Source organism: Barbus barbus (genome assembly GCF_936440315.1).
Source record: "Barbus barbus genome assembly, chromosome: 44".
Lineage (NCBI taxonomy): Eukaryota > Metazoa > Chordata > Actinopteri > Cypriniformes > Cyprinidae > Barbus > Barbus barbus.
In genome coordinates, this window is record NC_136722.1 from 24,197,940 (window position 1) to 24,219,808 (window position 21,869).

A 21,869-nucleotide genomic window follows, 5' to 3' on the forward strand; every position below is an offset into this window, starting at 1 on the left:
AAAAAACAAACAAAAAAAACAATGTTATACATGCTGCACTGTTTGTGGGGAGAACTGTCATTGGGATGCTGGTGGATCAACGGTCTCAAATGGTGTCGGATGCTTGGAAATCAGATGTCAGAGCTGGGAATGATGTCACACCCAAGTGGACCGTGTTACAGTAGACAAGTCAGAAAACCAAGATGGACATGCATTCATCAGTGTGGATTATACCGTTTTATAGTAGGAATAAATCACACTTTCTAGAAGTATTTAATGTGTCAACTTTCACTCTTTTCTACCTATTATACAGCTTTAGTGCTTTTATGGAATAGGATTTGGTAAACATATTCAAGGGCATGCAAAGATGGGAGGTATTTGTGATCATATGTAGTGGGCCAGTCTGGGCCAAAATGCAAGGGCCGATTTTTTGTCCCAGTCCAGCCCTGATGCGATAAATTATCAACTAATTATGTACCTGTCTTGTAGGAGTGTTCAAATGTAGTTGTAATGTTTTTATTAGCATCAACGTGCACGGAGCACCAGGTTTGACAGTTGGGGCAAATTCTGTAAACACTGCTTTGAAAAATAATGTTTTTTTTTTTTTTTTGTGCTTGCAGGTTCATGCAGACAATCAACCTTTGTGGCACCAAATACATCCTCTCCTGATGTTTCTCTTCGGAGAGCTTGCCAACTTTGACTGGCAAAATGACTGAAATTTAACACAACAACACAAACTAATTTTTACTGTAATATTTATTTTATTTATTTATTTATTTTTGTCTGGCCTGTTTTGCTTTTCAATCATGTGTACATTTTGACATGATACAACGTCCCTAGGGGACTGTGGTGATGCCCATTTTCAGCTTGTGCATCCTAGAGGTCAACATTTGTAATTTGTTCTTTTGAAAAGAAAATGTTCAACAATTAAAAAGAATGTTATCAGAACTAATGCTCATGAGTTATTGTGATTTTTAATGGGGTTGGGGTGGTAAAAACATGGATGACAGTGCTGTTACAGGTAAAAAATATTTAAACTAAATGAAAATAAACTCTGCAGTACTGATACTGTAAATGGCAATACATTAATAATAATGCAAATGAAAATACAGTAATAATACTGTAAACATAGTAACTTACTAGCAAAGTTATTTAAAAATTTACAGCAATCTCTTTACAGTGTACATTGTAATGTACATTAATGTGCAAAGCTATCTAGGAATTCTGAGTTTCCTGAGTGTACATTTCTACGAGTCGAGTCTAACCCAAAGCAATACTGTGCGATATGCCGGAGTACAACAAAATCATTCCAATCTTTCACTCCACTGTCTACAGCCCTGTTGATTCATTATGCTGTGAATAACATCACATATCTTTTCAGTAGGAAATGCATGTTTGAATCCTAGAACTTTGAAAACAAATAGTTCAATGCTTATTTGCAAAACACGTGATCTTCAAAAATGGGTGTTGGCTCAGTATAAATACAACGGTGGCTCTTCCTTTTTTCAAGTTCCTGAAGTGAGTTACAGAACAAAACATTGTTACAAACAGGTAATATTTTACTTGTATTGCTTTTAAGTAGACTCTGTGACTCAATATAGTAATGATTTTGATTATATGTCAAATTATGTTAGATTGTTGCATATACTGTAGATAATTGCTAATAGCTACTGCTTATAATATAAAGAAAATGAAAAATTAATGTTTCCACCGGGGGAAATTTAATTAAATTTTTTTTTTTTTTTAATTTGTAAATGATGTCAAATCTTTGTGAATTTATGTCTTATGTGACAAATTTAACATGCATTTACTTTGTTTAGAAAAAGTAATCTGGTGAACTCTCTAAGATGGATACAGTCATGGTAGATTGTACTGAAAGGTAGGAAGGACTATTACACACTGGCGTTTTAGTCTTTAATTTGTATTCTTAAAAGGGCTGTTAGAGTACATTGTACCAATTAGCCATTTAATACAATTAAACAAAATGATCATACAAACATTTCATAAATATGTACAGTTATTGCATTATTGCAATAAATAACTCACAAAACCTTTTAATTCAGCAACATTTCAACCCTGATGTTAAAATCAATTTGGTAACACTTTACAATAAGGTGTCATTTGTTACATTAATTTGTTAACTAACATGAACAAACAATGAACAATACATTAATTATAGATCTTGAAGTAAAGCTTTGTTTAATTTAATAAAATACACTGCCTGTGGCAGTCACATATTGTGGTGGTGTAGCAGTTAAATCATAATTAATCAAACTTCATCAAAGTTTTTCTTTAAAATTTTTACAAAATGCATAATTCTGCCTATCATTGATAAAGCAATTGTTACTACTGTAAGAAAACGTAATGATGACGTTGAAGATCTTGATTCAGTGATAAAGTACATGTTGTACCTTGGGTTCAACGGAGTTGGAATGAACCCCCAAACATCCTAAGCTCAAACCTTTTATACAGTTACAGTTGCTCCTGTTATTACAGCTGTGGTCTGTATGTTAATTAAGTTCTGACACCCCTTTGTCTGAGGTAGTTCTCGGTGTCCCACACCCGCTCCCATTCTACAATTGGTGACCATTTGCTCAGGATGTGATAATCTTAAATGGTCTACAAATAGTATAACTGTTGACTTTCTTCTTTTCTATAATAATAATAATTAAGCCATTTTGGGAAATGAGCATGGTCAAACATATATTGTGGAGTGGAATCTGGGTCGAGGAAGACTATAGTTTCTTACACTACTATTACTACACTGAAACAAGTGCATATTCCTTGTCTTTACTCTAAAGAACATAGTGTTCAATGTTCAATTATGTTAGAATTATTAGAATCATTTAAATTACACTGGGTTACCATTGTGGAGAAGAGTGGAGCATTTGTTTAGGCTGTGGACTGGTAGAGCTTATGTTATTACTGTTTTGCTCTAAAAGCATTTAATGCTTAGCATTTAACGTACTGTGTATGTAGCATTTAACATGCTGTTCTATTATGTAACATCATGCTGTTACTATTCTAGGTAATTTGTTAGCTACTTAGTAGAGTTCTAAAATTTAGTTATATGACACACACAAAAAAGCATGAAATTGAATTAATCCTTCTGTTGTCATGCCCATGGACTGTCAGTGTGTTTGTTTTCCTCCCCATGTGCTCCCATTGACCTAGTTTCTCCCCTATCTAATGAGTCATTCCGTTCTCCTGTGTTTCCCCAATTACCTCGTTTAGTCCCTTGTTACTTAAGCCCAGTGTTTCTTGTTTCCTGTGTCCTATGTCCGGTGTATAACGTCAATTGTGCTACATGTGTGCTCCTGCCTGCCCTGTGTTCCCTGCGATTTGGATTATTAAAGACTGTTATTTGTGTTTTCTCCACGTTCCTCGCTCCTCTCCGTAGGCAATCGTGACAGTTGGAGAGCCCCATAAAGTCATTGTGAGGCTACTGAATTTGGTCACTTTTTTCAGTGTGCTTAAGTTAATCCAAATAGATTTAGTGATCATTTGTGGTGTAATTATATAAAAATCTATATTTGGTTTAAAGTGCATTTTTGGTTTCAGTTGACTATAGAATTTGATTTGGTCAAACTTTTTTTTTAATCAGTGTAGTTTTTTTTTTACTTTGATGTAATGACATTTTTTCAGTGTATTCACATGCAACTTGTTGTTTTCTGCTTTATATGACAGACAAAATATGATCAGCTTGGAACAAAAACTGTGCAATATTACTGAAATCATCAATCATAGTAGTACTGTTAATGAGAGCAGTATTCCTGTTCAGTATCGTCTAAATCCAAGAACAGACCTTCATGGTAAATCTGAGCCATATAAACAAAAGACCTTCGGGGAGAGAAACGACATCAGGAAGCCCCATAAAACCATTCTGATGGTGGGAGAAACAGGAACAGGAAAAACAACCCTGATCAATACGATGATCAACTACATGTTAGATGTAAAGAGAGATGACAAGGTTTGGTTTGAGATCACAGATGAGCATCTGTCTGAACAGACTGATGAGAGTGATGAGATCTCAGTTAAAAGTCAGACCTCCAGCATTACTATTTATGGGGTTTATCTAAAAGAGAGTCCAATTGATTTAACAATAATTGACACACCAGGATATGGAGACACACATAATACTGAAAAAGACAAAGAGATCTCCATTGGTTTGCTTAATTTAAGCAGATGTGATAACTGTATCCATGAAATAGATGCAGTGTGTCTGGTGATCAAGTCAACCGTAAATCGCCTCTCAGACAGACAAATATACATATTTGATGCTATTCAGTCTTTATTTGGAAAAGATATTGCTGAAAACATTGTATTGTTCTTCACACACTCAGTTGGAAAGCCACCTATAAATGCCCTGAAGGCTGTTAAAGTGGCTAAAATCAAGTGTGCAATAAATGACAAGAATCAGCCAGTGTTTTTCCTGTTTAACAACTCTCAGTCAGACACTTATGATGAACAATATGAAGTCATACAGGAACAATCATGGGATCTCAGCTTTAAAGGAATGACACATTTTTTCAAGTTTGTTGAAAACGTAAAACCCAAAATTTTCCAGTTGACTCAAGATGTGTTACAACAACGGAATCAGTTGGAAGCAAACATTTCCAATTTACGCTCACGTGTTCAAGAGGTAGAACAAAAGCAAAATGAGCTGAAACAAACTCGAGAAGCTCTGGAGAAGAACAAGGAATATATTAAGAACAAAAAGAATTTTGAGTATGAAGTTGAAGTGCAGAACAAAGAAAGGGTTGATATTGATCCAAAAAAGTGGCGCTTGACTACAAAGGCGACATGCTGCACCGTCTGTGAGGAGAACTGTCATTATCCAGGATGTTGGTGGGCCAGTAATCTTTCATGGTGCAGCATGATGAAAGATGATCACTGTACAGTGTGCACAAATAAATGTCACTACAGCAAACACATCAAAGAAGCAAAAATATATGAAACAAAGATAAAGAAAGAGATGAGGACATATGAAGATTTAAAGAAGAAATATGATGAAATTGGTGACAGTGTATCTATGGCTACAAACATGGAAGAAGAACTGCAAAAATTTGAGAAAGAGAAAATAACTCTGGTGATTGAAGCTTTTAACTGTGTGGAAACACTGGAGGAGATCGCACTCAACACTGATTCTCTGCTCACACTTCAGCACATTGATTTTCTAAATGAGAAGCTGAAAGACATAAATGAGCCTCAAAAGGCCAAAATACTGGAAAACATCAAGAAGAGATCAGGAGAAGAAAAGCATGGAGCACTCAGATACTTAACAAAATGTCTCACAAGTAAAAAATCCCATAGCTAGTTAAAGAAAATCAGATAAGTGCACTCTGAAAGTGTCTTTTTATGTGATATAAAGCTGCATTATCATTATATGCACTGATGTGTTCATATACGTATAAATTTTTTGAGTTTGACATTTTGGTGTTTGTGTCAAGTCTTGAATCTATATGATGCATTGTCCTGCTAGCTTTAATCAACAATTAATCAGACAATTGTTATAAATTCATTACATTTATTTCTAATGCTCAATTTGCTCTTAAACTGTGACATCTATGGATTGTATAATAAAAATGCATACTCTGGCTAGAGTACTGAATCAGTCTGCTGTGTGAGGAAAAAGCAGAGAGAATATAAAAATGTATTCACTAATTCAAAGTAACTCTTATACGGTCTGTTTTATAGAAACAGACCTGTGTTTTAAAATGTTGCCAGAAGAGAAATTAATTACCAGCATACTTCTTCATTTCCAACCAAAATTTTACAAGATGAAATAATCTTGAAGTGCATTTCAATTCTCTAACTGCACTGCTAGGAGCTGAGGAATGAGGCGAGAGGAAACTTCCAGAGAAGCTATGACCTATGAGATACAGGTGTATCCTATGCAGAAGTCTTTCTTGTCAAAAAACCTGACGCACATATACATTTGTGAATCACTTCCTGTGCTTACCAGCGCTGACAGTTGGTATATCTTTTACTAGTAGTTTTTTTGACACATCATATTAAGTTATTCTGGGTTTACTCATTTCCCAAAACTACAACCTGAAAATCAAAACTTCATTGTATACAAACTTCAAGCACTGTATTCTAATTAATTTTCGTTAATGTAATTCAACCTCTCAAATGGCTCTCAATCCTATCATATACACTGAACACTCATACACAGTTACATTACAAACAAGATCACGACCTTATAATACAATGAATAAGTTTTTTTCATAGGAAATCTCATAACCTTAATGTTAATTAATTAATACTGAATTAATACTCAATTAATGTACATAAACATGCAAATTAAAAAAGAATACTAGTATATTTTAAACAATTACTTAATTATTAGGTCTACTGCTAGCAGTGTTGTTTTGGAAAAATGTAGCATCATTTGTGGAAATCTATGATTTGAAAAAAAGTTTTATATCTGCAACCTGAGTGCATGGTGGGTCCCCTCTGTAGCAATCAGCAAGGTCACAAGGTCACTATGTCTCCATCATTGTTGCCCATCGCCCACTTTCCGCAACTGCCACCTGTCTGTTACGGTTGAATGAGCTGCCAACCTCCACCTGATCTGCTGCGACATCACAAAAATGTATTTATTTCTCTCATGAAACAATTAGATATTTAAGTGCTTTCACTGTTTGTATCACTCCTCCTGTGTTGTGTTATGTATTGTTTAGGTGGAATATGGCCTGGGAGAAAAAGCCATTCTTGTGTCTGGCTTTTTTGGTGCTCAGTGCTCTGTAGCGCCGACCAGAGGGCAACAGCCCACTTTCTATTTGAACTGTTGCCCTCTGGCTGGCGCTTTAATGTCTGTACAATTTAGTGATGCAGTTAGGCAGACTAGGATATTTATATGTACAAATCATAAAAATATCCCATTCCAAAACATTTTTAGAATAAACTTACATTGTAAAGAAATTAAAGTCCCATCTTTGATTGTTGGAAGACTTTCTGGTGCATTTCACTCAGCCAATAAAACTTCAAGTAGGATTTTCATCGGTCAGGTGTGGATCTATTCTGAATGGTTGGTAACTTTCTACAAAGTTTAATCCAGGAGCAAAGAGGAATAACTTCTACTTTAAAAGTGAAGTGAAGTGACATACTGCCAAGTATGGTGACCCATACTCGGAATTCGTGCTCTGCATTTAACCCATCCAACGTGCACACACACAGCAGTGAACACACACACAGCAGTGAACACACACCCGGAGCAGCACGGAGAGATTGCGATTGCGCACAAAGAGGACAAGCAGTTCATTTTTATAAGTTAGGCCTATTTGAGAGCTTGCATCCAGTTTTCTCATGTTACAATAAAGTGCTCGCCACATTTGCATGGGAATGATTAAAATTATGCGGAATACCTGCAATCCCTCACAGATATTCAGACTCTGCAATTGACAGGAGGCAGATGCGTGTCAAACTCGCTGTCGGAGAGGAGAGATGCAGCGTGTATCGTTGTAGGCTATATACGGTAGATACTGTGGGAAATGAGAAATGGAACTGTGTCAGATATTTCAGTATCGCTATCAAAATATAGAAATTTATGATAACACTACCATGTAGTTTGTTTCTCCAAACTTTGAGTCCATAAATCACGCTGAGCTCCCTCACTGTCTGATGAGCCCTTGACCTGGTCTTTTCCTGTGGTTAAGATATCAGGGCTTTTATTGGTCTGTTTACGTTCAGATATTTTTATTGGCTTCTGAAGTGCCATCTAAGGTTTGAATATCAATTGAAATTGTGGGAGTACTCAGTAACGAACTATGATTTAAAAGTAGCAAAGTAGATTATTTTGCTTAATTTGTACGTAAGTACAAGTAAAAGTACAGCTTTAAAAATATACCCAAAAAAGTACAAGTACCCGAAAAAACGTCTTAGGTTACGTATGTAACTCCAGTTCCTCGAAGGAACGAGACGCTGCGTCAGGAGATGCTTTGGGGAATGCCTTCAGCGTGACTGGCTCTGAATACCAATTAAATATGTCCAATGGATTGGAGGGACGTCACAGGCGAGGTGACATAATGACCAGCTGGTATAAGAGCACATGCGGTGAAACCGGCGTCAGCTTCTAGAATGAAGCAAGCGCTGGCAGGGATGCCGGAAGTGTGGCCTTGCGACGCAGCGCCTCGTTCCTTCGAGGAACTGGGGTTACATTCGTAACCTAAGACGTTCCTCTTCAGGAACTCGAGCTGCGTCAGGAGACACGCTTTGGGGAACGAGATACCCACGGCACCAGACTTCCAAGTCCCTGCCCTGTGTGTATCCATACGGAGCACAGCTAGGGCGAGAGAACGGAAGAGCCCGGAGTGGCTCGCATGTCCAGGCCTTAAAACCTGACAAAGGTCAGGGGTGTAGACCATCCCGCAGCGTTGCAGATGTCCTGGATAGGGACACCTGCTAGAAAGGCCTTGGAGGCTGCCACACTCCTCGTGGAATGAGCTCTGACTCCCCTCGGTGAGGGGAGGTCAGAAGACTCATAGGCCATCTGAATGGCATCCACAATCCACCGACTGTGGGTCTGCTTGGAAGCAGGAAGAGCTCTCTTAGGGGGACCGTAGCAGACAAGCAACTGGTCCGTCCTTCTTCACATGGCTGCTCTGTGGACGTATGCTCGCACTGGACACTGTGGCGGGAGGAGCAAACGACAGACACAGTGGGCGTGGCGTCAGGCCTCTGAAAGGTTTTTATTAAACAAAAATATTAAAATAAAGTGTCCAAGCGGAAAAGTGTCCAAAATAAACAGGGGATCTGGTGTCCTCGTCGTGCTGCGGGGCTTGTGAAGGAGGGCAGTGTTCAGGAGGGAAGGGTCCAGGGAAGGGGCAGAGTCCGGTGGCCGCACGCGCTCCCCTCTCGGGTCCGGGAGCGAGGGGCGGCGGCTTCCTTCAGCGGCGACGTCCTTCTCCTAAGCTCCCGGAGCTTCTGGGGGACTCGACGGCCCGGCATCCTGGCCCGTCGGCCGTCTAACGGGTGCGGCAGTCCTCCTACTCGACGCTCCCTTCCTGGACCCACGAGGACACCAGCGTGCATGCACGGGGAAGAGACCGGTCTCCCGAGGAGAGGTGCGCTCGGCATTTAAACGGCGGCGGTGATGAGGCTGTATTCACATCAGGTGCGCCTCATCACACGCCGCCAGCCCTGGCTGTTTCAGCGCCCCTCCTCTCTCACACACCCACTCCCGTCGGGAGCCTGGTGAAGGGCGGCGAATATGGGACAGGGTGGTGATGACAATAAGGGGGGAGGCAGCCGACTCGTCACATCCCCCCCCCAAGCGACATCCCCGTCCTAGGGTCGCTGCCCACGCAGGAGTGCTACCTTCCTCAACCAGGCTCCAGCGGTCGGAGTGGGCGGGGCAGGAATTCCTCTCCAGGGCAACGCTCCCTCTCGCACCGCGCCGGAACCGGGACAGAGAAAGCGGGTTTTAGTTGACAGCCTCAACCAACCACGGGGTAATGATGACCAATAGGCAGAACGTCACTTACCCCACTGGTGGCTGGGAGGCTGTCCCTGTCATTCCTCCGTCCCAGTGTGGGCTCCACGGCTTTATGCGAGCGAGAGGGGATGACGTCATCAGATGTTGCCCAACTGCGCTGTCTAGGCTCCGCCTGCCCACATTCTCCACCACTGTGGTGGGATCGCCGCGTGACCTTTATCATGCGAAGCGGGTTTCCCCTCGGGGAGAACCCCTTGGTTTTGAGCCGCCACTGTAGGGGTCTCATGTACAGCAGGCCAATAGGTATCACGTTGGACGCAGCTGCCACCAGACCCAGCATTATCTGAAATTGCTTGACAGTGAGTGACTGGCCTTCTTTCACCCTCCTGACTTTCATGAGGATTGACTCAAACCGAGCAGGCGACATACGTGCCTGCCTCGTGGTCGAATCCCCACCACCCCCAGATAAGTGGTTCTCTGTATTGGAGAAAGCACACTTTCCTTGGGGTTCAGTCTTAACCCCAACACTTTTAAGTGAGCGAGAACAACATCTCAATGTTGAGCCGCCCTCCGCTCTGATTGAGCGAGAATCAACCAATAGTCGATGTAATTGAGTATGCGGACGCCCCATAGCCACAGCGGAGCTAACGCGGCGCCCACACACTCGTAAAAGTGCGGGGTGAGAGTGCTAGGCCGAAGGGAAGTACCCGATATTGGTAAGATTCAAGAGATTCAAGAGTTTTTATTTGTCACATACACAATTATACAGGGTATAACCAGCAGTGAAATGTAGTGAAAAGTGAAAAGATACTTAACTGGTAAGCTTTGCCCCCGAAAGCGAATCTCAGGAACTTCCTGTGAGTGGGAAGGATGGAGACATGGAAGTATGCGTCTTTTAGATCTACATGTCAAACCAGTCCTCGGACTTGATCTGAGATACTTACCTGAGAATCTTGAACTTCAATTTGCTGACTGAGCGGTTCAATTGATGCAGATCTAAAATGGGACGCAATCCTCCATCCTCCTTGGAACTATGAAGTACCGGCTGTAGAACCCGGACTCTCTTCGTAAGGAAGAACCACCTCGATGGCTTCCTTCCTTAAGAGAGTATCTACCTCTTGTTCCATTACCAGAGCCTGCTCGGGGCCCACTAAGGTGGAATTCACCCGGTTGAATTGAGTTGGACGAGAATCGAACTGGATTCTGTAGCCTCTCTCTACAGTGCGCAGGACCCATCGAGACACATTTGGCAGTAGTTTCCACGCTGCGAAATAGTCTACTAAGGGAACCATTCTCTCGAGACTGGCCTCTGGTGTAACCTGCTCCAGAGACCCCCGAAGGGGTGGCGAGCATCTCAGCCCCGCTACGGTTCCGGGCAGAAGAGACTGAGATGTGTGCACACTGGAGACCGCTGCGCCCTGGAACACCATATGTGGCAGGGTTAGCAGATCGATCTCCTGAGGGCACTGTACACTGCGGTGAATGGTGCTCTACCCCAGCGGGGCTACCATCATAAGCCCTGATCCCACTCACATCAGGGCTTCTTGGCCGAAGACCTCTTTGCCTGCTTGGCTGGGAGGTCCTTGACCGCGCACCCTTCTTACCGCCCCGACCCCACCACTGCGGGGGCGAACTTGCCTATACGAGGAGCCAGCACGCGGCAGGGGCTGCTCTCGCCCAGCAGCCCCGTGAGCTAGAGAGCGGCGAGGGAGAAACCGCTGGAACGCCGCCACCTGCCTCCCGAACCGAAAAAGGCCAGAAGGCGTCCAGAAGGAAGACCCTTTCGCGGTCTTTAAATCCGACAGGGCCAACCAAAGATGCCTCTCTGCTGCCACCAGATCTGCCACAGATCGCCTTGACGGTCTCCCTGGTTGCACGGAGAGACAAATCAGTGGTTTTGCGGAGTTCACGGATGTCCTCCGCACTAAATCCCTCGCCCTCTGCGGTTCGACATGACACTCCACAAGCTCTTCATATTGGGGTGACAGAGTGGGTGCAACATGCTCGACGCTTCCTATGTCAACCTCCTTGGAGGAAAACACGAGTAACACCGATGCCGCAGCCCGAGGGGAAGTATCCGCAAGGCGGGCTTCCGATCTCAAGGAGTGGTCATGGGATCTGACAGGTGAGGATGGAGATAGAGACTCACTTTTTCTCCGATCCCTCCATCAGATCCCGATGCGAACCCCAAGAGCGCCGTCCCCGCTCCGCCTCAGCGGAAGCGAGGCCAGCGCCATGGGGAACACCAAACACACACAAGCTGTGTGTATCCCCCGCACACAAAAAACGTTTGCAAGGAGGAACACACAGATCGTATTGCACTTCTCCCATATTCCTAGCCTTAAAACTGGCTCTTCTTAGACATAGCTAAAAACAGACAACAGTAAATAAGACTGACAGAAACACAGTGCGCTAGCTGAATGACAGAAAGCTGACGCCTGTTTCACCGCACGTGCTTTAATACCAGCTGGTCATTACGTCACCTCGCCCGTGACGTCCCTCCCATCCATTGGACAGATTTCATTGGTATTCAGAGCCGGTCACGCTGAAGGCGTTCTCCAAAGCATCTCCTGACACAGCTCGAGTTCCTGAAGAGAAACTACTTAATTACAGTAACGTGAGTAGTTGTGATTCTTTACCTCCACCACTGCATATCAGTAAGTGACAACTGTTTTTCTCCTTGCTGAAGAGGAAATGTGGCTTATTATTGTGACACACTACACCACACAAAATCTCCACAAAGAAGGTTCTGCAGTTTGAGTCACAAAAAAATGTGCTGATAAAGTGAACAGATCACACGCTTAGTAAATAGTTTCAGTTCTTTTGATTGTTTTACCAATCCTGCACACGTACACAAAGAAAGGATTGTTGTTCTTCTACTTCTGCAAACTACACACAAAAGTGCAGACATGAAGACAAAAGTTGGAAAAATTTGAATTTTTAAATACTTTTAAGTAGTTGACATGCCCTGCAGTGTGATGTAATATACACCATCTAAAACTGTATTTTAAACAGCATTTCACCATTTTTTAGAAATACTGTTCATGAGGTTTTTAAATTTTATTATTACAGAAACAATTATTAGAGTTTGTATAAAAAAAACAAACAAAAAAAACAATGTTATACATGCTGCACTGTTTGTGGGGAGAACTGTCATTGGGATGCTGGTGGATCAACGGTCTCAAATGGTGTCGGATGCTTGGAAATCAGATGTCAGAGCTGGGAATGATGTCACACCCAAGTGGACCGTGTTACAGTAGACAAGTCAGAAAACCAAGATGGACATGTCCATTGTAAGCAATAACAGTCAATTAAAAACACATAAAAAGAGGTATTTTGCACAGACAACGCCATGGTATCATGTCCACAAAAAGAGTTTGGATAGTACTGTGTGCACCACTAAATTTAAAGAGACACATACAAACATAAGTGCTAATAATTAGTATATTACTACTGTTTCTCTTCTGTTGATGCGCTGAGCAGCCATATTGGAAATCTGAAGTTGGGGTTGTTGCGATTCCTCTGAGAATCAGAGTCAGAACTCCGACTTGAGGGAGTGCTCCCGTTAAAAGTTCTTACTAGGACCTGGTCAATGACTTGAAGAGAGCTGGGACCACAGTCTCAATAGTGACACACTACACTGTCATGGATTAAAATCCTGCAAGGTCCCCCTGCTCAAGCCAGCACATGTCCAGGCCCGTCTGAAGTTTGCCAAAGACCATCTGGATGATACAGAGGAAGCATGAGAAAAGATCATGTGGTCAGATGAGACCAAAATATAACTTTTTGGTATAAACTCCACTCGCCGTGTTTGGAGGAAGAAGGAGGATGAGTACAATCCCAAGAAAACCATCCCAACCGTGAAGCATGGGGGTGGAAACATCATGCTTTGGGGGTGCTTTTCTGCAAAGGGGACAGGACAACTGCACCGTATTGAGGGGAGGATGGATGGGGCCATGTATCACAAGATTTTGGGCAACAACCTCCTTCCCTCAGTAAGAGCATTGAAGATGGGTCGTGGCTGGATCTTCCAGCATGACAATGATCCCAAACACACAGCAAGGGCAACTAAGGAGTGGCTCCGTAAGAAGCATTTCAAGGTCCTGGAGTGGCCTAGCCAGTCTCCAGACCTGAACCCAATAGAAAATCTATGGAGGGAGCTGAAACTCTGTGTTGCCCAGCGACAGCCCCAAAACCTGAAAGATCTGGAGAAGACCTGTATGGAGGAGTGGGCCAAAATCCCTGCTGCAGTGTGTGCAAACCTGGTCAAGAACTACAGGAAACGTCTGACCTCTGTAATTGTAAACAAAGGTTTCTGTACCAAATATTAAATTATATTTTTCTATTGTATCAAATACTTATTTCATGCAATAAAATGTAAATTAATTATTTAAAAAATCATACAATGTGATTTTCTGGATTTTTTGTTTTAATATTCTGTCTCTCACAGTTGAGGTGTACCTACGATGAAAATTACAGATCTGTTCATTCCTTGTAAGTGGGAAAACTTGAAAAATCGTCAGTGTATCAAATACTTATTTGCTCCACTGTAGTAGATCGACAGCTCTTGCATTTACCATTTGCCAAGCGCACAACTGAAAGATCGACACTGATCCACTGTGGTCTTATTACTTATTCTTTACTAGGGGTGTGCGATATAGACAAAAAATTATATCTCTATATTTTCTGGTACTTTATTAATAATGATAATTAGACAATATTTTGCTTAATGTGTTTTTGTGCTGATATCTTAAGGACTACCGTGGACAGCTGACTTCTAAAGTTTTTGATATTCTTCATTCTGACTGGTGATCAGTTCACAGCAGTAATATGAATTAATCTTTTCCAATACGTTTAAATTGATTACCACCTTTTATGGGCATTTTTTACCGTTTATTTATTATACATTTTTATTAAATGCACCAATTCAGCAAAATTCTGGAAGTTACTTGCTTGTGTTGCCTTTGTGAGGGATTACCTTTTGTTGTCGTCATTGCAGGAAAGGGGGATTTCCCTGAAGTTGCTGATTGGCTGGAAGTTCAATAGTGTTTGAAGTGACATCTTGGGTGTTGGCTGAAGATGCGGAGTTGGTCTGGTTGAAGTTTGAAGAGAGTGCAGTCGAAGCTGAACTTTGCAGCAAACTTACATTAGAACACGAAACTCCACGGAAAGAAAAGAAACTAAAGTAAAAAGAATAAAAGGATGTAAGGAGACTAGGTGGGTTTTCTTCTCATCGTGGTGTTAAGTAGCCGTTGGCACCTAGGCCAGAGCGTGCTCAGAGAGCGCTAATAAGGCAGCGTCAAAACGCGGTGGCAAAAGTTGAAGCAAAAAGAGAAGAGAGAGAAAAGATGGTGTCCTGAGTTTTTAAACTCGGCTTTCGGACCCGTCTTGACCAATTAGAAGCAGAGGTGGGTAGTAACGAGTTACATTTACTTCGTTACATTTACTTGAGTACATTTTTTGGGTAACTAATACTTTTAGAGTATATTTTAAAATGGGTACCTTTACGCTTACTCAAGTATATTTTTAGAGAAAAAACGGTACTTTTACTTCGTTACTGTGGGCGACTCTCCTCTCGTTACTGTATCTTAATGCAATGCAAGTTAAAAATGCTTCAGTTTATTCCAAACGCGCCGTCTACTTTTCTCTGGGCAATGAACGATGCCCATTCGCCAATGATTCATTCTTTTGAGTCGATTCTGTTTAAAGGCTTTATCAAACCAGTTGGCAAACCAGTGAATCGGTTCGCGAATCAGTTTGAATTTCTGCCGCACGCGCCGAGTCTCTGAAGCGGTTCTCACTCAGATAACAGAGAGTTTAAGAACATCAAGAGCGCTGAAGACGTGGCTTTGGATCTACAGTCAGTTGAAAGCAAATCTGCAAAGGCTTGTTTGCTAGAGCTATATGAAGATCTTTTATTAGATGAACACCGCGTGTGCTGTCTACTGTTCCACAGGTATAGGCCACGATACCACTATGACATTACCAGTTTGTTGTACATGTACCTTACATTAAATACAATGTATCGTTTATACATTAAATAAGCTGTCACAGAGTATGAAATGAACACCCGCGGAACCCGCGTTAGCTCTGCGCAGCGGCGCGCGGCCTGTTCTAGACACAATTAATATTCATATTTTTACAAATATTTACGCTTGCAAAAATATAGGATTTGTTTACATTTTGCAGAACAGAAGATCCGTCAATATGCATTTGTTTCGTTATGTTCAGAGCAGTCATGTGAGGCGTTTTCAGAGGTTATAGGATAATACATAATTAATTTACTTTAAAATATAGTTTAATTCAGTGATTCAAATCAGAATTGTCATCAGCTGTTACTCCAGTTTTCGGAGTCATATGATCCTTCAGAAATCATTATAATATATTGATTTATTACCAGTGTTTTACAGTTCTACAGTTTTGCTGCTTAATATTTTTTGGAACCTGTGACATTTTGTTCAGTATTCTTTGAGAAAGCTAAAAAGAGCAGCACTGATAATAAATCAACATGATTTCTGAAGGATTATGTGACTCTGAAGACTGGGGTAAAGGCTGATGAAAATTCTGATTTGCATCACTGAAATAAATTACATAAAAAAAAAATATATATATATATATATATTGAACGGCAGTGTGTGTGTGTGTGTGTGTGTATACACATACACATTACATAAATTAATCTATATATCTAAATAAAAATAGACTATATTCAGTACCTATATGATCCAAAGTAACTAGTAACTAACTACTTGAGTAGTTTTTTTATCCGATACTTTTTTACTCTTACTCAAGTAACTATTCAGACGATTACTTTTACTTTTACTTGAGTAAATATTTCTAGAAGTACTTTTACTTTTACTTGAGTACAGTTTTTGGGTACTCTACCCAACTCTGATTAGAAGTGATCTTAGCTAGGGGTGTTGCTCTGTTTTTCCACCCAATCAATAAATCAACATGTTATCTGGTCAGTCAAATGTTCGAACTTTACGGGCTCTTGCAAAGTATACTTTTGGACATTTCTATAACAAGACTACGATACATTTGACAAAGAATTGATTGGAAGAAACATTTAAAGCATGATTTTTCAAACTCATAAATACCAAACACGAATATGAATCCTTCCTGAATTGGAATTATCAATAAGTGTTCTTTAGTCTCAATGTTGCAAGCTATTTTGTGAAAAAGTTGGTTAGTTCGCTTGCTTCAGACTAGTTGGAGCTAGGAATCTGATTTACGACGTCTTGTTTCCTTGGGGCCTTTCTGTGGATTTTCAGCTCCTTATGTTTCGATGTTCTGATCAAATCTTAACTTTGTCTGATTTAGTCTCTGATATTCTACAATACTTAGTTTACAAAAAGTTAAGCTTACCTACCCCTTCTCACCGTCTTCACATGTGCTTCACAAAATGGCTCCTTGGCTGAAAACAGCAATTGAAAACAATGCATGCCACGTGGTTTTATGCTAGATTTACTTAATTTTTACGTTATTGTAATATTGGTTGATGTGATTTGTTTTTTTCATTTTATTTATGCATACACTTAAGTTCACCTTGTAACTTATTTTTATGTTACACGCACTATATCTGTTAAGTAGACATTGAAAAGTTATGAATACTACGTTTTTTGTGTTTAATAAATTTACTTTTATAAGTAATGGTTATTCAGACAACAAATCGTTTTTTTCAGTGAGGTGTGATGCGATATCTTATATATTGGATGTCTATTGCCACTTTATTGCCAAAAAATATGTAAAGTTTGCTAATTTGAATATTTGTAGTTTGAGGAACAAAGTACATGAAGTTGCCGATTTTTTACTGTCAAACACAATTAATATTGTTGCTTTATATGAAACTCATTTGGATGAGACATTTGATGATAAGACTGTGTCTATAAGTGGATATAATTTATATAGAAGGGATAGAAATAAGTACGGTGGAGGTGTTGCCTTTTATGTGCAGAATCATATTTCTGTAAAAGAAAGGGATGATATTGTGTGTAATGAACCCAGCAGGCACCGGACGTCAATATGACGTCAGATTGACGTTGGACCCCAACGTCGGAGAGACGTTGTATTTTGGTTGAAAGTGAAAATCGGGTTGACGTCAGAACCCAACGTCAGATAGACGTCAGAAACCAACGTCAGATTGACGTCAGAACCCAACGTCAGATTGACGTCAGAAACCAACGTTGGACAGACGTTGTATTTTGGTTGAAAATGAAAATCGGGTTGACGTCAGAACCCAACGTCATATTGACGTCAGAACCCAACGTCAGATTGACGTCAATCTCCAACGTTGGACAGACGTTGTATTTTGGTTGAAAATGAAAATCGGGTTGACGTCAGAACCCAACGTCAGATTGACGTCAATCTCCGACGTTGGACAGACGTTGCATTTTGGTTGAAAATGAAAATCGGGTTGACGTCAGAACCCAACGTCTGGTTGATGTCAGAACCCAACGTCAGATTGACGTCAATCTCCGACGTTGTATTTTGGTTGAAAATGAAAATCGGGTTGACGTCAGAATCCAACGTCAGACTGATGTCAAAACCCAACGTCAAATTGACGTCAATCTCCGACGTTGGACAGACGTTGTATTTTGGTTGAAAATGAAAATCGGGTTGACGTCAGAACCCAACGTCAGATTGACGTCAGAACCCAACGTTGGACAGACGTTGTATTTTGGTTGAAAATGAAAATCAGGTTGACGTCAGAACCCAACGTCAGATTGATGTCAGAACCCAACGTCAGATTGACGTCAATCTCCGACGTTGGACAGACGTTGTATTTTGGTTGAAAATGAAAATCGGGTTGACGTCAGAACCCAACGTCAGATTGACGTCAGAACCCAACGTTGGACAGACGTTGTATTTTGGTTGAAAATGAAAATCGGGTTGACGTCGGAACCCAACGTCAGAACCCAACGTCAGATTGACGTCAGAACCCAACGTTGGACAGACGTTGTATTTTGGTTGAAAATGAAAATCGGGTTGACGTCAGAACCCAACGTCAGATTGACGTCAGAACCCAACATTGGACAGACGTTGTATTTTGGTTGAAAATGAAAATCGGGTTGACGTCGGAACCCAACGTCAGAACCCAACGTCAGATTGACGTCAGAACCCAACGTTGGACAGACGTTGTATTTTGGTTGAAAATGAAAATCGGGTTGACGTCAGAACCCAACGTCAGAACCCAACGTCAGATTGACGTCAGAACCCAACGTTGGACAGACGTTGTATTTTGGTTGAAAATGAAAATCGGGTTGACGTCAAAACCCAACGTCAGGTTGACGTCAATCTCCGACGTTGGACAGACGTTGTATTTTGGTTGAAAATGAAAATCGGGTTGACGTCAGAACCCAACGTCAGATTGACGTCAGAACCCAACGTTGGACAGACGTTGTATTTTGGTTGAAAATGAAAATCAGGTTGACGTCAGAACCCAACGTCAGATTGATGTCAGAACCCAACGTCAGATTGACGTCAGAATGAAAAATGCAACATCTATCCAACATTAGAGGTTGACGTCAATCTTACATTAAGTTCTGATGTCAACCTGATTTTTGTCAGCCTCCAACAGTGGACAAACATTGCATTACATCCCTATCGAAACTGGCCATTACCACATTTGTTATCAACCTGTGAATACAAAAGGAAGAGGAGTTAAATGTCCAAATAATTAATTATGCATAACACATTATGAACCGCTTGTTATAGTTTGTGTTAGGTTTGTCATATCTAATGTAGATGTCACATTGGTTGTACTGTGGTGCTAGATGGAAGATCATGGGCCCACCCAAATTGCTATGCTTTTATCTTCTGAAGACAAAACTGATATTGCACAATTTCGAAACCTAAAACCTTCCTGGTGTTAATGCTAAAAGGCAGTGAGGAAAAATCTCTAAACATTTACTTGGGTCTGTTGTATGTACACAAAAGTGAGAGAACAAACAACTGACTGAGCAAATTATGACTCTTATATGGTACCAAAAGCAATGTTTTTGGATATTTCACACTATGAGTTCAGTAACATCAGCAGTCTGTCATTATTTTGTAAGTTGGCAATATTAGCACATATTTGCAAACAAGGCTTGACATTAACATAGAATCATCCCATATTTAAGGCATATGAATGGTATTCCACATTACATCAATATGAGCGTGGTTTGTCCCATTTTTTATTTACTTCAGTTTTATGTTTGGCAACCGTTACTGCCAGTCATTTGACCGTTTCTTTATTTTTTTTTAACAGTGTAAAACTTATTTTATGGATTTTTTACTGACCAATTAAATAAAGTGATATCACTAAACCGTGTACAGAGGAACACTGTCCTTTCACAGACTTTCCTAGATTATTATGATCAAACGCATTCAATAAAGTGCTACAAGTAAAATACTAGTCTACAGAGAAACACTTCTTATTTTGCAGGTTATTAAAAAACAAAACATTATAGTGTTAAAGGATGCTGACAATTGTAAATTAAAAGTTTTATTTTGAAAGACAAAATACAAAGTCTCTACATATACTGTACAAAACTGAAAATGCAATCATTCAGTTTTTGAAGTAAAACAGTGCAAATTTGAAAGGAAATACATTTCAACATTTAAAATACTGTACCAATTAACAGAACAGTTTGATGAGAAGTTAATGAGTTGAATTAAATATTCTCAGCACAAGAAATACAAAATATCTACAAGTTTCAAACGACTATTAATTCTAAAGGTGGGATTACACTACATGACTTTTCAAATCTGAACAGATTTGTAAAACACTAGGCATCATACATACATTCAAGTCCTTAAATATTGGGACATCGACACAATTCTAACATTTTTGGCTCTATACTCCACCACAATGGATTTCAAATGAAACTGCAGACTGTCAGCTTTAATTTGAGGGTATTTACATCCAAATCAGGTGAACGGTGTAGGAATTACAACAGTTTGCATATGTGCCTCCCACTTGTTAAGGGACCAAAAGTAATGGGGCAATTGGCTTCTCAGCTGTTCCATGGCCAGGTGTGTGTTACTCCCTCACTATCCCAATTACAATGAGCAGATAAAATGTCCAGATTTAATTTCAAGTGTGCTATTTGCATTTGGAATCTGTTGCTGTCAACTGTCAAGATGAGATCCAAAGAGCTGTCACTATCAGTGAAGCAAGCCATCATTAGGCTGAAAAAACAAAACAAACCCATCAGAGAGATAGCAAAAACATTAGGCGTGGCCAAAACAACTGTTTGGAACATTCTTAAAAAGAAGGAACGCACCGGTGAGCTCAGCAGCACCAAAAGACCACGGAAAACAACTGTGGTGGATGACCGAAGAATTCTTTCCCTGGTGAAGAAAACACCCTTCACAACAGTTGGCCAGATCAAGAACACTCTCCAGGAGGTAGGTGTATGTGTGTCAAAGTCAACAATCAAGAGAAGACTTCACCAGAGTGAATACAGAGGGTTCACCACAAGATGTAAACCATTGGTGAGCCTCAAAAACAGAAAGGCCAGATTAGTTTGCCAAACGACATCTAAAAAAGCCTTCACAGTTCTGGAACAACATCCTATGGACAGATGAGACCAATATCAACTTGTACCAGAGTGATGGGAAGAGAATGGAGAAGGAAAGGAACTGCTCATGATCCTAAGCATACCACCTCATCAGTGAAGCATGGTGGTGGTAGTGTCATGGCGTGGGCATGTATGGCTGCCAGTGGAACTGGTTCTCTAGTATTTATTGATGATGTGACTGCTGACAAAAGCAGCAGGATGAATTCTGAAGTGTTTCGGGCAATATTGTCTGCTCATATTCAGCCAAATGCTTCAGAACTCACTGGACGGCGCTTCACAGTGCAGATGGACAATGACCCAAAGCATACTGCAAAAGCAACCAAAGAGATTTTGAAGGGAAAGAAGTGGACTGTTATGCAATGGCCAAGTCAATCACCTGACCTGAATCCGATTGAGCATGCATTTCACTTGCTGAAGACAAAACTGAAGGGAAAATGCCCCAAGAACAAGCAGGAACTGAAGACTGTTGCAGTAGAGGCCTGGCAGAGCATCACCAGGGATGAAACCCAGCGTCTGGTGATGTCTATGCATTCCAGACTTCAGGCTGTAATTGACTGCAAAGGATTTGCAACCAAGCATTAAAAAGTGAAAGTTTGATTTGATTATTATTCTGTCCCATTACTTTTGGTCCCTTAACAAGTGGGAGGCACATATGCAAACTGTTGTAATTCCTACACCGTTCACCTGATTTGGATGTAAATACCCTCAAATTAAAGCTGACAGTCTGCAGTTAAAGCACATTTTGTTCGTTTCATTTGCAATCCATTGTGGTGGTGTATAGAGCCAAAAATGTTAGAATTGTGTCGATGTCCCAATATTTATGGACCTGGCTGTATACGGACTTTGAAAATCGTGACAAAGGAAAACTGGGCCTCATACACTAC

General features: G+C 40.7%; 1 protein-coding gene and 1 gene segment (V, D, J or C); both read left to right on the top strand.

The window, feature by feature from the left end:
- Positions 1–21,869, top strand: part of LOC306863410 (Ig kappa chain V-III region MOPC 63-like) — a 773,265-nt gene that overhangs the window by 703,463 nt on the left and 47,933 nt on the right.
- Positions 1,487–7,175, top strand: LOC306863395 (uncharacterized protein). Its single transcript, XM_079406722.1, has 3 exons — positions 1,487–1,530; positions 1,800–1,858; positions 3,667–7,175. The coding sequence occupies exons 2-3, from the start codon at positions 1,827–1,829 to the stop codon at positions 5,294–5,296; spliced, it is 1,662 nt and encodes a 553-aa protein (XP_079262848.1). The 5' UTR covers positions 1,487–1,530; positions 1,800–1,826; the 3' UTR covers positions 5,297–7,175.